The sequence below is a fragment of the Buceros rhinoceros genome, unplaced genomic scaffold (genome assembly GCF_000710305.1).
Source record: "Buceros rhinoceros silvestris isolate BGI_N320 unplaced genomic scaffold, ASM71030v1 scaffold2477, whole genome shotgun sequence".
Lineage (NCBI taxonomy): Eukaryota > Metazoa > Chordata > Aves > Bucerotiformes > Bucerotidae > Buceros > Buceros rhinoceros.
Window position 1 is genome coordinate 51,882 of NW_010420291.1, and position 14,953 is coordinate 66,834.

A 14,953-nucleotide genomic window follows, 5' to 3' on the forward strand; every position below is an offset into this window, starting at 1 on the left:
TGCATCCTCCTCACGCAGCTGGAAATCACAGCACAAGCTCTTAGTATTGGTTCTCATGCTACATAATGCTGGAAGGGGCAGCCTCTGTGTGTCTTCTGCTGAACAACACACACAGCCGAGTGCAAAGGACTGACCGCAGGATAGTCCTCTCAAAGCGCAGAGTTTCTTTGGGGCATTCAGATTTGTGAGCTTCAGGGTAATGCAACAGCATGTAGTTGACTAATTGGATGCATTATTTATAACATTGCTGACACGCTGGGGTTTTCCTTTTGCAAACCAAACAGGGATTGGCGGCAGGCGTGCTGTGGACAAAAACTGGGACAATGACATTGTGTATGAATTATTGCTGTACCTGTCGAGCCGTGCCAGACTACCTGCTCAGAATTTAAAACCTTTTCTCTTGATGAAAGCAGAGGGCCAAAGGCTTTAATTAATTTTTGACTAAGCCTTGATTAAATTAAGTGTGCAGGACCTTGAGGTAAGCTAGGAATTCAACCAGTTTAGATAGGTAAGGTAATTTAGCTAAACAGTACACAGCCAGCCCCAAGACAATGGCTAGCCTATCTGAAAATCTGCTTCAGAAATCCATACTTGCTCTTTGTTCTATTCTGAGTAGCAGCCTTCGATATTTGCAAGGTTTCTGACTGCTTCAACATGGAAGCAATGTCTCCCATAAATATGTGGTACTGATAGATGCTCCTAGGAAGAAAACTTGGAATTAAATTCATACATCATATTTGTGCCTCCTAACCATAACAGTAAAATTGGAAACACTGATTCATGCTTCCTTAATTCCCTCTTCCTGCTAAAGCACTATGTGGCACGCACAGGTAAAGGTCATCTGGGTCACTTGAAAAGCCTCTTTTGTACTTGGTGAAATAGTGGGTTCAGCTGAGGTGTCCGCTGGCTGCTACTACATGAACAAATAGTAATAATGCATGAAATGCCTAGATCACCACGCGGAAGAGGAATATTAATCTGTTTATTGCACAAGGTCATGACCTGGGTATTTTCTCCTATCTCAAAACCTGTCAGATGCTGCCCCTGTGAATGTAAAAACTGTTTATTTCTAAAATGATTTGTAACACTCCTGGTGCAAGAAACAGAAGTACTGTGTGCCAAAGATGTCAGAAATTCAACACGCCAATAGAAGTCCACATATCTGTTACGTAAGCTAACACTGAACAGAATGAAAACACATAAAACAAGTGTGAGACAACTTTAAGGCTTGATGCCATTTCTATCTGCAATATTGGCTTATAATCACTTTAATTTTATAGGAAAAGGAAACAAATATCTGAAAAAAATACCTGAAAATATGCTGTTCCGATTCAGCATTAACGCTAACTTCCAGTCTTAAAACTAGAAGATCAAATTTATTTTTTACAGTTTCTGTTAGAACTGAGTTTTTTGTTACAGCACATACAGAGTTGAAGCTAATAAAATGTAAGTCAAAAAGATGATAAAAGATGTTTTCAATACATTTAAGCAGAACACTCATCATGAAGCCGTAGTATATGTTCATGGTGTGTATCTATACATGGCGTATGTAGATTCTGTAGCTATGCTGCAGATCTACTTACAAAAGAATTAGCAAATCACCCGACCTACCATACCACTGAATTTTAAAGAAATGCCTAGTAAGTCATTAGACTGATTAGAAAAACTTGGCTGCCCAGTACAGGGATTCTCATGACTTCTGCGGTTTTCTGAAGACACCCCTCACGTTTCTGTCTGCATGCACTGCCTGCCCAACACACCTCCCTCAAGCAAGGATTAATAGTTTGCCACAGAACAGTTCCAGACAAACATCCCCATTTCACTGTTTTGGTGGCTGTCATTTACTTAGCAAAGTTAAGAAAGGTGACTGCCTGATGACTTCCAAACTAGGCCTTGATGCTTATGATGACAATCGCAAAATCTGAAAAGGTTTAGCTATGCCATTAATTGTGCACATTCATATGGAAGGAATGCTTTGTCAGAATCTGTTTTGTTCTGCTTGGTGACTTAAAGATGTAGAAAGATGAGGTATTATATTGAACCACAGAACCATTATTCTTTTCATAGAATGACTGAAATGATTGTCCTTCCTTGACCTGACTCATGGAGAGTTATGGCATGGTATTTCAGCCTGATTTACCATGTCTTTTTGACAGGACAATATTAAATGCAGTTTTCCATGACTGGATTCAACTGTTAAAGTGGGAGGTGACTGGGCTGCTGCATTTGGGAACCTTTTGGAGTTGAGGCTGTTCTGAACGAAGATACTTGTCTAGAGGGAATTATTGGCAGTGCAACATCAAAGTGTGGGTGGGTGGAATTACAGATTTGGAATACACTTCATGATTATTTTAATGTTTTTTTAAATGTTTATTTGAACAAGACTGATCTGATGGGGTATGCTGATAACTAAATATCTCTGAGAAGAATCTGCCTCCATTCATTACCATCACTGACCAAGATTAGTTGCCATCAAGTTCTTGTGGGAGATGACAGAATAGACTGTGGCACATCAGCTCCCCCTCAGAGATTCAGCTGGGTTCTAATGAAAAAGTTCACTTACAGCACAACATAAATCACATATTTGGATTTACTGCCTTTCTTCCATATAAGTTCACTGATTATTTAAGACTCTACCACCAGCTGTTGAGACAGATGCTGGCACCCCTGGACCAGATGGCATGACTGTGTTGTTATCTAAGACAAACAAAATGATTAACAGTTGGACTCTATCTTAAGTGTCTTTTCAAAGCTAAGTGATTCTAGGATTGTAAAAGGCCACACTGGTCTTATAAGCTCTGAGTCTACGGGCATGCCTACCCCTTAGGCGCTCAGCTCCAGCAGTAGGCTCTGGCACAGAAGTGCACTATGAACACTTCTGCCCAGTCCGTGCAGTCTGGCTTGGACCTGAGATCAGCACTGGGCAGGACAGACAGGTGCAAACGGGTCCAGTTCTGCTGCTCCCACTTTGTGCAGGCTGCCTGCAACCAGCCCCAGTGAAGAAACTATAAAACTACTCTAGTCCAGCACCCGCGTTAATCTGCTGTCCCAGTACGTCCTCCTGTTTCAGGGTTTTTTAATGAACACGAGACTACAGGATTTATATGTGCAATTGGTTGGAGGATCTATAAATTCAGATTGATCCCTTCTGCTTTCCTGATCACTGCAGACAGGCTGTATGGAGGTGAGTCTGGAAACCATCACTGTAACTATTGCCTTTTTTTAAATTAAATTTTTTTACAGGCAAGACAACTGCCCAGTACACTGTTTGTGATGCAGTTTCTGAGACATCTTACCAAACAGTTCTTGGAGATTTCAGTAGTTTAATTCTTAGGCTACTGAGTCACAGCTCTAGGCCTTGGACTTATGCAAACACATCTCACCAATGCTGTCTATTCACCACACTGCCTGCATATTTGCTTCAAAATAGCATTAGGGGTCTTTAAAGCAGTCTCTAGTTTTGCACACTCTTGTATGGATGATTTTCTGTCCTCTGTGCGGTGGTGTACAGCGTGTGTTCTGCCACCTGTTGTGGTTTAGCCCCAGCAAGCAACTATGCACCACACAGCCCCTAGCTCACTCCTCCCACCCAGTGGGATGGGGAAGAGAATTGAAAATAAAAAAGTAAAACTTGCGGGTTAAGATAAAGACAGTTTAACAGGACAGAAAGGGAAGAAAATAATGATAAAAATTGACAATAACAGTAATAAAAGAATTAGACTATTTGAAACAAGTGATGCAGAATGCAATTGCTCACCACCTGCTGACAGATGCCCAGTCAATTTCCAAACAGGAGCATCCCTTTGCCAGCTCCCCCCAGTTTATATTCCAGGCATGATGTCATGTGGCATGGAACACCCCTTTGGCTCTTTCGGATCAGCTGTCCTTGCTGTCTACCCTCCCAGCTTCTCGTGCGCTCCCAGCCTCCACTGGCAGGGCAGTGTGAGAAGCTGAAAAGTCCTTGACTTAGTACAAACACTGCTTAGCAACACCTAAACATCAGTGTGTTATCAACATTATTCTCATCCTAAATCCAAAACACTGCACTGTACCAGCTACTAGAAAGAAAACCAGCTTTATTACAGCTGAAACCAGGATACCACCAAATACCTGCATGCCTCCAGTTCCCTAAAACTTCTAGAATCCATCCAAAACTCTCAAGTCTGATAATCCTAGTGCACTGATATTATTTGTCTAGGGCCTGAGGGACCACCACTCATAAACCAGAACCAGACACACTACCTTTTCAACAACTTCTATGACTGTTAAGTATTTTGAGATGCACTGATGGCATGACGAGTATTAAAAAACAAGCACATTATTATGAGAAGTTTTACTAGCTCACTAGGCCCTGGCACTAGTGCACACGATGAGGGTGCACTCATCGCTTGCAGTGAGCGTGGGAAAAGCCCTTCCCAGATCTTCGTTTGTGAAGCCAAGCCATGGTGATGACTAGAGAAAGACCTTTCTCTTTACCTTTGGATTCCAACTACCTGAGTATCCCATGCTGCTTTGGAAAGAAATTAGTTTATCTGTTCAGATTGGATATTCCATAATTTTGCTCTGCAGGTTTATTACTTACCAATTGGCAATTTGTTATTAATTACTCCAACGGTACATAAACCTGTTCTACAACACTTTCACAGAAATGGAAAAAAATGATGAGAATAAAAGAGAACTGTAATTTCAGAGGTCAGAGTAACAGAAATCAAATTAAAATATGCAGCAAGCTGTATTTTGCCCTCTCTTACACTCAGTACAAACACATAGTGCAGATGATGCATGTGAGAATGAAGCACAGCAGTGGGAGAAGCATGATAAACAGGAATAGCTTCCTAGCACCTCGGAGCTGGGCATCAGCTCTGCGCTTAGAGAAACTAGCCAAGCTTGGGAGGCATGAGAGGCCGTTTTGGCTCCAAGCGCAAGCTGAATATACAGGTGCTGTTTTCAATCACTAGGCCACAAAAACAGAAGCCCCCAGGAGTGAGGAGGAGCCAAGAGCAGTAACAGAAGTACATGCAGGACACGAGCAGAGCAGCTGCATCGCCCGTGTTCCTGTCTGGCTTATCCAGCCCGTTGTCAGCGGTGCACAGCAATGCACAGCAAAGCTCGCAAGGGACAAACAGCCCATTTGCTTCACTGAGATTCATGTGTAAAAACTGGATGGTCAGATAATACATTTCAAACACAGAAGCCTAATGGCTTTCTGTCTGTCCTGATTTACTGGATGTAACAGAGAACAAAGCGGCCTGTCTCAGTCAAAGAATAAAACAAAACACCAGACTTTCAAAAATACAAACTTTACATTGTGATAAATGCATACTGCTGGATCTGCACATTCCCAAGAGCAACACATCTCTCCCACCCAGAAAAAGGAAAAAAAAAAGGGGGGGGGTGGGGAAAGAAAAGCTGCTGTTTTGGAGCTAAGTAACAGTCATGAAACTGCTTTAGATTTGGTCAAAGATGGAGACTCCAGCCAAAAGCTCTCAGTGAAAATAGTAACTACATTTTCAGCCTGTCCTTTGAAGGACAAGGTGTAATAGCTCCACAGCAGTTTTGACAATACAATTAGCTTCCTATGCAGCAAGAAACAAAACCACAAAAAGAGGTATTTAATTGTCAATACAGCTCTGTAATATCTCTTAGACTTATTTTCTTCACATCTTGACTCATTCACCTATGCTCAAAGATCTGGACTGCATTTTATGCTATCTTTATAATATTAGTTAGTTGTGGAAATAATCCCACTGAAACAAATGAGGATTTTTTAGAATTGGTTCACATGGCTAACAATACATCAAAGCTTTTTATAAGCAGATATTCTCTGCTATATACAAGAGATATTATTTAACACAGAAATATGAAATTATATAGCATATACCAGTATTATGTTGCATGTACTTTCAGTTTAACATTTACCCATCCGAGCTTGATTGAACCTTGGAAGATGACAAAGTTGAAAGAGTCTTGTTTCGTGTTATAGGACGCTTGAGACTGTGCTCAATTTACTAATAGTGGTATGATAATGAACACCACTGGGATAGTAAGAAAATTAAGCCAATTATGAGAAGGCGGCGGCAAGGGTTGGCAATGGTCTGAAATGCAGATTAGGGACGTAACTTTAGTTCATACTAGAGCAACATTATATCAAATGGAAACTCTCAATATAACTTCTGCTTGAGCGGAAAGATGTAATTCCACTAACTGTCAGACAGAGTATCTTATCTCAAAAGGACCAGATGCACCATTACATAACTTCAAGAGACTCATTTAGATAAAAGTTCAAAAAACCGACTGACTGATTATAGCATGCCTTTTCTCTATGCAGTTCTGTAAAGATAGGATACAACTGCCATGAACAGAAATTGAAAATGTGCAGATCCCGTCTTAGTGATCAGTTTGGAGATGTGGCTCTCCTATAGCAAGATTTTTGGGAAACTGGAAACAAATGAGATCATCATGATGCAGTTTCAGGTATATAGAAGTCCAGTATTTATTACATGTTGTTACGGGAGGACAATTTTTATCACCCAAATAAATAGAAACTACAAAGATATACTTTGCAGAAATTATGATTCCCCTTTCCTGAAGGGAATACATAACAAGAATCACAGATTACATTTGCTCCCAGCAGCATTCCAGAGCTTTCTGCATTTTGGGCAAGTTTTGATTTGGATCTATACCCCCAGAAATGGAGACCAAGAGAAGAAGGAATAATCCCAGGATGAATTTTGTCACTAAGTCCAGCCTTTGAGCTGTGACTCCTCCACATGAGTCTCCTCGATATAACTGGGATGAGACTTTTGAGTAAAGAACCACATGGATTGCTTCCAATTGGTTTTAACCCACCCAAGCAATCAAAGGGTTGCTCCTCCAACATTCCCACAATCCCAAATTGCCCTTTTAAATGCAGCTGTCAATACCTGAGATACTGTATTCATCTCCCATCTTCTGTAATCTCAAGAGCAGGAAGAAAAAAGGTTAGGTTTTACCAGTCTTTTCATCACAGAAGACAAGAGAAGGAGAAGGTGATAGAAAAGATTTCTAACTGCTGCTTTTGTCTCTTTTTTACCATATTATAAGGACGAGTGCTTGAACAACTCAACTGAAAACCCCAGTATCTTTCCATCCAGTTCCGTCTGATGATAACAGGCAAGACACGCAGCAGCATTCCAAGCACTCCTGGAGCTGCCCTGCTGCAAGCTGTCCTATAGCTAAATCCAAAGAATTAATTCATAGTAAACCAAATCAAATATTGGTTCATCAGATTTCTACTTAAAATTCACACACGAAAAGCATCTTTTGACTGACTAGGTTTTTTGGTTGGTTTGGGTTCCCCCCTCCTGCTTTTTTTTCCCTCCAATAACTCTAGGGTTCTTAGTTTCAGAAAACTCAGAATCCAGTATGCTTTAACTGTAAATGTATGCACTGGATTATTCATATTTATTATTGAAAAAGCATAACTTTGTTTATCTACTCTATCCATAGCTGCTTAATAAGCCTTTTGCGAATAATTCTCATAGCTCTCAACATCTCACATAGCTAATTTGACTGTTGATTCAACTGAATTAACAGAATAAATGAATTGGGCAACTTATTTCTTCTTCAAATGTAGTTGATATTTCGTAATTGTTACAACTTTCATGCACCTAGGAGTCAACCTTGAAGAGACAAATACATTTTACATAATAATAATCATAATGAAAAAATAGTCCATAGAGTTTCTCATTCATGCATGGTAACATGTCTCACCTTCTACAGTCTTTTGGTCCTCCTGTATAGTTATTTAACATCATGTAAAAACCCAGCTGCTCAGCTAAAACAGGTCACTGTTTCCAACTCAATAAACAGTGTTGGGAGAGTCTATCTAACCCTCTAATAACCTTAAATTGTGTAGATACAATCAGCAGTTTCTAACTTATAACAACAAGAGAGTAAGAGGAAGATGAAGAGGAAATTGCCTGAAAAGGAAATACTGTTGTTCAGAAGTCCCATCAGATACCCAACTGTCTCACAGGACACTTCAGAAAATGCTCCAAGTCAGCAATAGCAAATCATTGATCTTTTGCAACAGAGATGATTAGATAAACTTCTGCTATCCAAAACACTGCCCAAATTAATTTCATGAAGGAAGCAAAGTAAAAAAAATTCTACTAAGACCAAGTCTAACTTACCAAGAATTAATATTTCTTCATAAATATACAGCTGAGGACATCAAGTATTATTTTTCCAGTCCTCCTCCTGATGTATTTTTAAGATGAAATCAAATGTCTGAAGTCTTACTTTGTATTGGTGAAACAAATCACACAAAGAATCCAACAGACAAATAAAATAAATTGGAAAATGAGAGCAAGTTCAGGTGGTTGGGGTTTTATCCTTAAAAAATTACATCTTACAGCAATTCAAGCTAAACCAGTCTGACTTTAAAACAATCAGAAGAATAAACAATGCGGAAAAAATATATGGACTTATGGAGCATCTTAAAAAAAAGAAAAATCCTCTGCTGGTAGTTTTTACAGAGCTACCTAAGAGAGAAAATCATGGGTCTGCTTAGGAACTTTTCCTCGACATCAGCTGAGCCAAAATTCAAGTAGACTTTTTGAGATAATGCTTTTAAGATGTCACAGGCGAGATAGAATAAATGTCTACCTGCAGTGGTTCTGGATGTTGGGGTGATGAGAACTTTTGCAACTACTTGATACACACCTTCTATCCAAACCCTTCATCCCTGCAGAGAGGTGGCTGCTGGCCCAAGATGCTTGGACAGAAATTTCGATTCATGCCTGCTGCATGACTTTTCACCATTACGTGCTTCAGGCATCACCAGCCTGGTGCATGCGCTGACTTCCATCTCCTCACAGAGATCTCCAGAATTTCCCCAGGATCTCTCCTCCAGCCACCTTCTGTTTGAGACCTCTTCTTTTTTCCATGACCTCTTCTTTCTGGCACCTCCTTTTTTTCTGGCGTGCTAAGATTCACTTTCCCCCCAATCTAAATAGTTTCTCTGCATAAGCACAAGGCAGGAGCAGTCTCCTAACTGGTGTTTCTGTCTGATGTCTCTTCAGTAACTGAAGGAAGGGCTCCAGACATGCCACTTCCATTTAGTCCAGCTGTTTACAGTCAGACTCCACCAATTACAGAGTGGCTCACAAGCCCGTTGAATGTTCAAGTCTGGACAGTAATCTCCACACACCCCCCCAACTACCTGCCACCTGTTAGTATTCATGATTTAAGCTTTTTTTTTTTTGCCTACAAGAGTATTTAATATGAGCCTGATTCCACTTCCAGTGAATACAATTGGATTAATTTTACTACTTTCAACAATTTTCAGTAATAGAATTTTCCAAAGGCTGATTATTTGTTGCACATAAATGTATTTTCTGAGGCGGTTCAACTAATCCGTTATAGTCATTTGCCCACCAGACTTAATTATTCATGAATGAATAAAACTTATCAAAAAATGCTGTTAGTATGAAGATCTCCAGAAGTGTTTCTTGAGCTGATTAAAGGTTCTGTCTGTACAACAAACCTCACACTTCTTAGCAGAATTAAGGAGCTAAATGCATTTTCAAGCTTTTCTGGAACTATTGGAAGCAGTCATGGAACAAAAGAAATAAATGAAACTTTTTGTTAGCTCTTGCCCTGCGTTAATACTATGAATTACAACAATTTTTATATAACCAATTTCTTTTATTTAAGTACATTAAAAAGTTACCATTGAAAAGTTACAGCCCCATGGCCACCTCTATTGCCATTAGTTCAAACCACAATTCAGTATCCTGAATTAATCAGTACATGTACCTAACCTGAGGCATGTTTGAGTGAAAACTTTTTTAGTCAAACATTTTAACATAGCTGCACATGTTCTGCTGAATAAAAATAGACTTCAACATCTTAAATATATGCTGAAGTAGGTTACACAGCTATGGCCCAAAGATGTAGTTTGGCTTGTTTGAGGGTTACAAGACTAACTTCTTGGTAGGTGAGAGCCTGGGAACTCTGGGAAAATACTTTATTAATCGCATCCATTATGAAATGCATGTCACTGAAGTGAAAGATGGAAGTTGTATAGCTAATTACACAGATCTCCTATATGGAATAAAAACCTCAATATGTTATTTAAAATTTTATCTCCATAATTTTCCTCTTCTAGTTCTCCCCCAGATCACATTTTGAGGGCAGAACAGCACCCCGAAGAACAAGAGACAATCTCTCCAGATGTTTTTCATCAAGCTGGTAAACCTTTGAGATTTGTTTATATTGGTTTTACACCATTTTATCACAAAGAAACTAGAGTGATAGAAAGATTATTTAACTGATAAAATCTTACACATCTTAGTAGTACGTGTCTAAGAAAGTAGTAAAAACTCTGGCCGTTCACAATCCAGAATATTCTGCAGGTTATGTAATTGGGTAATGTTTACAAGATGTTGATAACAACAGAAAAAGATGCATCCCTGACACAAATCTAGACCTGTTTAAAGAAAAGGTCAAAATATTTCACTATGAATGAAAAAACATCTGATTTTTGTAAAATCTGGTTTCCAGGGAGTCTAAACAGTATTTTTCATTTGCCCGTGGGTTTCGATTTCACACTGAAGCAGATAGCTGGCATAGATGATTTCAGCAAAAATTATTACAGTTTTGGCAAACTTGAAAAGTAACGTGCTGTCAGACTTGCCCATAATTTAAAAGCTAAGACTCTGGCAAGTATTAAAACTTTGACAGTCAAGGCACAAGGATAAATGCAACTTAAAAAGTTATTCCCTAAGTAATATATGAAGCATACAAAAATCTCTCCTTGATGCAGAAAATTTACTTTTAAAGGAAAATCTAGTATTGCTTCTTGTCAGTGTTGGTAAGTCAAGAAAATGGCAACAAAACTCAGTGAGCCTATACAAGATTGCTTTCTAGTGTCCAGCTTATAAATGTAGAGGAGAATTCTCCACAAATATTACAAAAACAAAGCTGACTCCTTTGGGCCTGTAAGTTCTGATGTTCCCTAGGGAGCCATTAAAAGTTAAATTACTGTTTCAGCTTTTGACTCAGACTCCCAAGAGAAGAATGTTGCTAACAGACACTTTTATAAAACCCCAGTAAAATCCAGTTATACCTACCATAGTATCCCTGCATAAATATTCTCTAGTATGCTGAGCTGCTATCTGTTAAATGCTCTGTACTCCTACGTCACAGAACCCTTTCTACATCTTCAGTGCCCCAACAAGCAAGAGGAAGGAAGCTCTAGGACTACAGCCCAGGCTGAAAAGCTGTAGCGACCTGCTGCATCTCCAGCGCAACTGCCGCACCAGCAACGCAGGTAGGTGCTCCTATATGAATTATGCAGTCTATTGGCCTGAATGTATACAAAGGTTCAGAACAGAAGATGCAATAAATATGCACGTAGAAAATACAGGCAAAGGCATGTGAAAAGATATGTCAACAATGCACAGTTAAAATCTTAATCTTTTCACTGCATTTTAGATATTATTAGATGCAAAATTGGATGCACTTACATAATATACATTGGAACTGTTCTGCTGAATAAGGACACACTGGTAGCTATGAGGTGACTGACTCATACGGGCTGTTTTGTTTGACTGAGAAGACAGCTGCTGTGCTTCATACGCCAAAGTACCGTAAGTTTCTAGACTTCTAGAGACCTACATCATTCTGTGATTTGACACCAAGATTTAGTAATACTGGCTGAAGTAGTTTGACGATTCACTAACCACAAGTTCTGTTACACTAAAAGTCAGAGGAGCTTTTAAAGATATCCTATGTGACTAACCAACCAGTCTGCCTTTTCACGGTCCTTTCCCTGCAGGTAAACCAGAGTGTAACAGGAAACATGTAGTGCCATCTGGAGTGAGTTCCCTACCTCGCACTGCAAAAGTCCTACCCCACCACTGCAAGCAGTGGAAGTGCAAGGACACAGGTCTGGACAGGCCTGGCACTATCTGCTCCACGATTTCCCAGTTAACCTGATCCCACCTTTGCAGCTACACTGGGACTCTGATCATGAGAACCCATGGAGATATGTTTCCCCAGTGAGGGCTTGGCTTACCGGGGGTTTTAAGATTGGCTCCTATGCATTTTCCTCGAGGAAAGCACTCAGAATGACAGAGTTCCATGTTCATTTTGCCTCTTCCGTGAAAATAAAAGTTCAAGAGAGATTACTTTTTTAGGACTACATATCAAATTTCTTTGACAGTTGCCCTGATCCATGAACCTGTAAGAAGATCCATGAACTCTGGGGTAAGAGGAGTGCATGCTCATATCTGATGTCAATAGGAACCAAGCATCTAATTTCCACAGGCTTTTCTGAAACCCCAGCAAACATTTCTCAACTAAATGAAAGCAGATTCTCTTTAACTACAATTCAGAGAGATTTCTTTTTGCTCTGTACATATATTCTTCTGAGCTTCAGCTTATCACTACATACAAAAATATACTGTTATACGGCCATAAGATTAAAAAAAAGTCCATATGCATGCAGAAAAGAGAGTGGTAAGATTACCAGAGAGGAATCGCATTTGGGACATTGGTCCACAAATGTCAAAGTTTAATGTAGCTATGTTACAAGAGTTCAGATTTACTGAGTTCAGAATACCAAACCTCTACGGAATTGTAGTATCTGTGATGAAGAACATAAATGCAATCATTAAATATAATAATATAATAATCTGTGTGGTAGGTGTGCTTCTTTTCTCCACATTTAGTATTTTCACTGGTACTCAGAACCCCATTTACAAGGGGCTTCAAAGCTAAACTATTTCTAAACTAAATAATTCTGTGAAGATCTATTTTGTTACAATGCAAGAACAGTTCAGCTCACAAGGCAAAGACAAGGTATAAAAATTTAATTTCTAAACTGTTAAAAAGCCCAAACTACATGTTATTACATTGACTAAAATTACATTCTCTTGGCCAAGACTTTCTCATTTGCTAACAGGATCCTCTTTTCTACCCGTTTTCCACATTCTTTGTAAACATTCAAATAAATGAGTGATATTTAAGTATTTAAATGAATGAATACACGCAGAAAGCCAAAAATGTATATAGTGGCCCTTCCTTTACTAAAATGGTTGACTTGTTTTTATTTAGACTTTCAGTCTATTAGCTCAAAACAAACTTTAAAAACTTCAACACAACCAACACACACCCTCTACTTTACAAAACCATCAGAACTTATGTTCAAAATTATTAATGTATTTCTGAGATTCATATTTAGAAAGTAATATATTTTACTGCAACTCATGACTACCTAGGACTGCTGCTTTTTCCCCTCTGTTGCACATTTCAGCTGTGAGATCTAAAAATGCAGGTTCCACTCCCTAAATATGACCAAGAGCAGTCTCACACAGTTAGTGGTATGTAACAAAAATGAACATGACAGCTGTTAATAATCCTGAGACTGCTGCAGAGAGAAAAAAGCTACAGATACCTACAAAAAGGTGAATAAACTGCATTAATGATGAGTTACTTAAACATACTCATAGACCGCAGAGAGTCCTCAGCACTGGTTGTTGACAGAGGCCTTTGTGTACATCCTTCAACTCTCATGTTTATGAGGAATCAAAACACAGAATTCTCTCCAATACATACCACCTTCAAAACCATCATGCTATTTGCCTTTCTGCACCCATAAGCCCATCCCTCCCCAAAGGTGATGCGTATTTCAGGGTAATTCCCACTATCCATTTGGAAGTCTTTCCAAATTTTGCTTTTCCTTATTTGAAAGGCGGTTGAGAAGTATTAGATCATGCTTACAACATTACCATGGAGTTCCCATAGCGATTTGTTTTCCAACAGGTTTTCTCACTTTTTTTTTGTTAATTAAGTAAGTAAACTAGAACTTACAACCTTCAAGCCACAAAATCATGACAAAAGTCAATAATGGCAATCAAATTTTTGAAATTCAACCCAAAGCATAACTGTCGAGGATAGTTATTTCAACGCGAAAGAGGTAAAAATTCTAGTAATAAACTTTTGCCAACACAGAAGAGTCATCAAAACTGCGGCAGCAGTTTTTGATGCTGGCATTTTCACCAGAAAACTATCAGAAAAAGAAAGCTATCCATCCCCACTTGCTGGCCTTGAAACACTACTTTTTTTACCTCATTATATTCTCAAAGGGTATAGGATTGCTTTTTCGGTTAAATTACCTGTCCCAACGATCTCCAGTCTAGGCTGGCACTTCCAATGTACACGTGTTGTTTATCAACAATCCAGAAAGATGACTGAAGCCGACCTTCATTATATGCTGACATGTTCATATACAGCACTTCAGCACCTAGAGATTTAAGGATAAAATAATAAATAGCATTGTTTAAAAAATCCATAAGTTACATTATTAAAAAAAGAAACAAACTTCACATTTCAGGGCCTTAGCTTCCAAAACTAGTGAGGGATGTAATTAAGCATAAGCATACCATTAAGGCTTAAAATCAATATAAACAGTCTCGAAGACCTTAATTAACATATATTCCAGAAAAGCGGGTATAGGAACATTCCCACACATTATATTGTTTACTTAATTTTCTTCCATTTTCTTCCAAATAATTGCTATTTTTTCCAGCGCTGTATGTTCCTAAAAATAGGCCTATTTTGTAATTCAAACCTACTACATATTGTAATAGTGACGTTTAAAATGAGAATCCAATTACAACCCCTTTCTGCAAAGCTGACTCTACTGCTTTGCCCCACGCAGCGGCTCATGGAGGTACCTGCAGTGAGCTGTCTCATGGAATGGACTGTGACAAGAAGAACGTGGGTGGAGACTTAAGGAGTGAGAGAGTAAGCGAAGGTCTAAAGTATGCTGAAACTGCTCTTAATCCTGCTAATCTGTGACAGTCAACCTAACACTTTGAACTCCACAGTTTTAATAAGGATTATAGGCCACTGAAATTAATGTCCCTGCTTGTCAGGTAAAAGCACATTGGCTCCATGAGAT

The 14,953-nt window shown here is 39.0% G+C and overlaps 1 protein-coding gene across 1 annotated transcript in view; it reads right to left on the bottom strand.

Annotated features, from left to right (window-relative positions):
• The window catches only part of PLD5 (phospholipase D family, member 5), a gene marked incomplete at its 5' end in the record, with an annotated part of 70,324 nt that overhangs the window by 22,056 nt on the left and 33,315 nt on the right, over positions 1–14,953 (bottom strand). Inside the window, one exon of the mRNA XM_010139250.1 lies at positions 14,166–14,293. Coding sequence (XP_010137552.1) covers positions 14,166–14,293 — 128 coding nt within the window. The remainder of the gene's footprint in view (positions 1–14,165; positions 14,294–14,953) is intronic.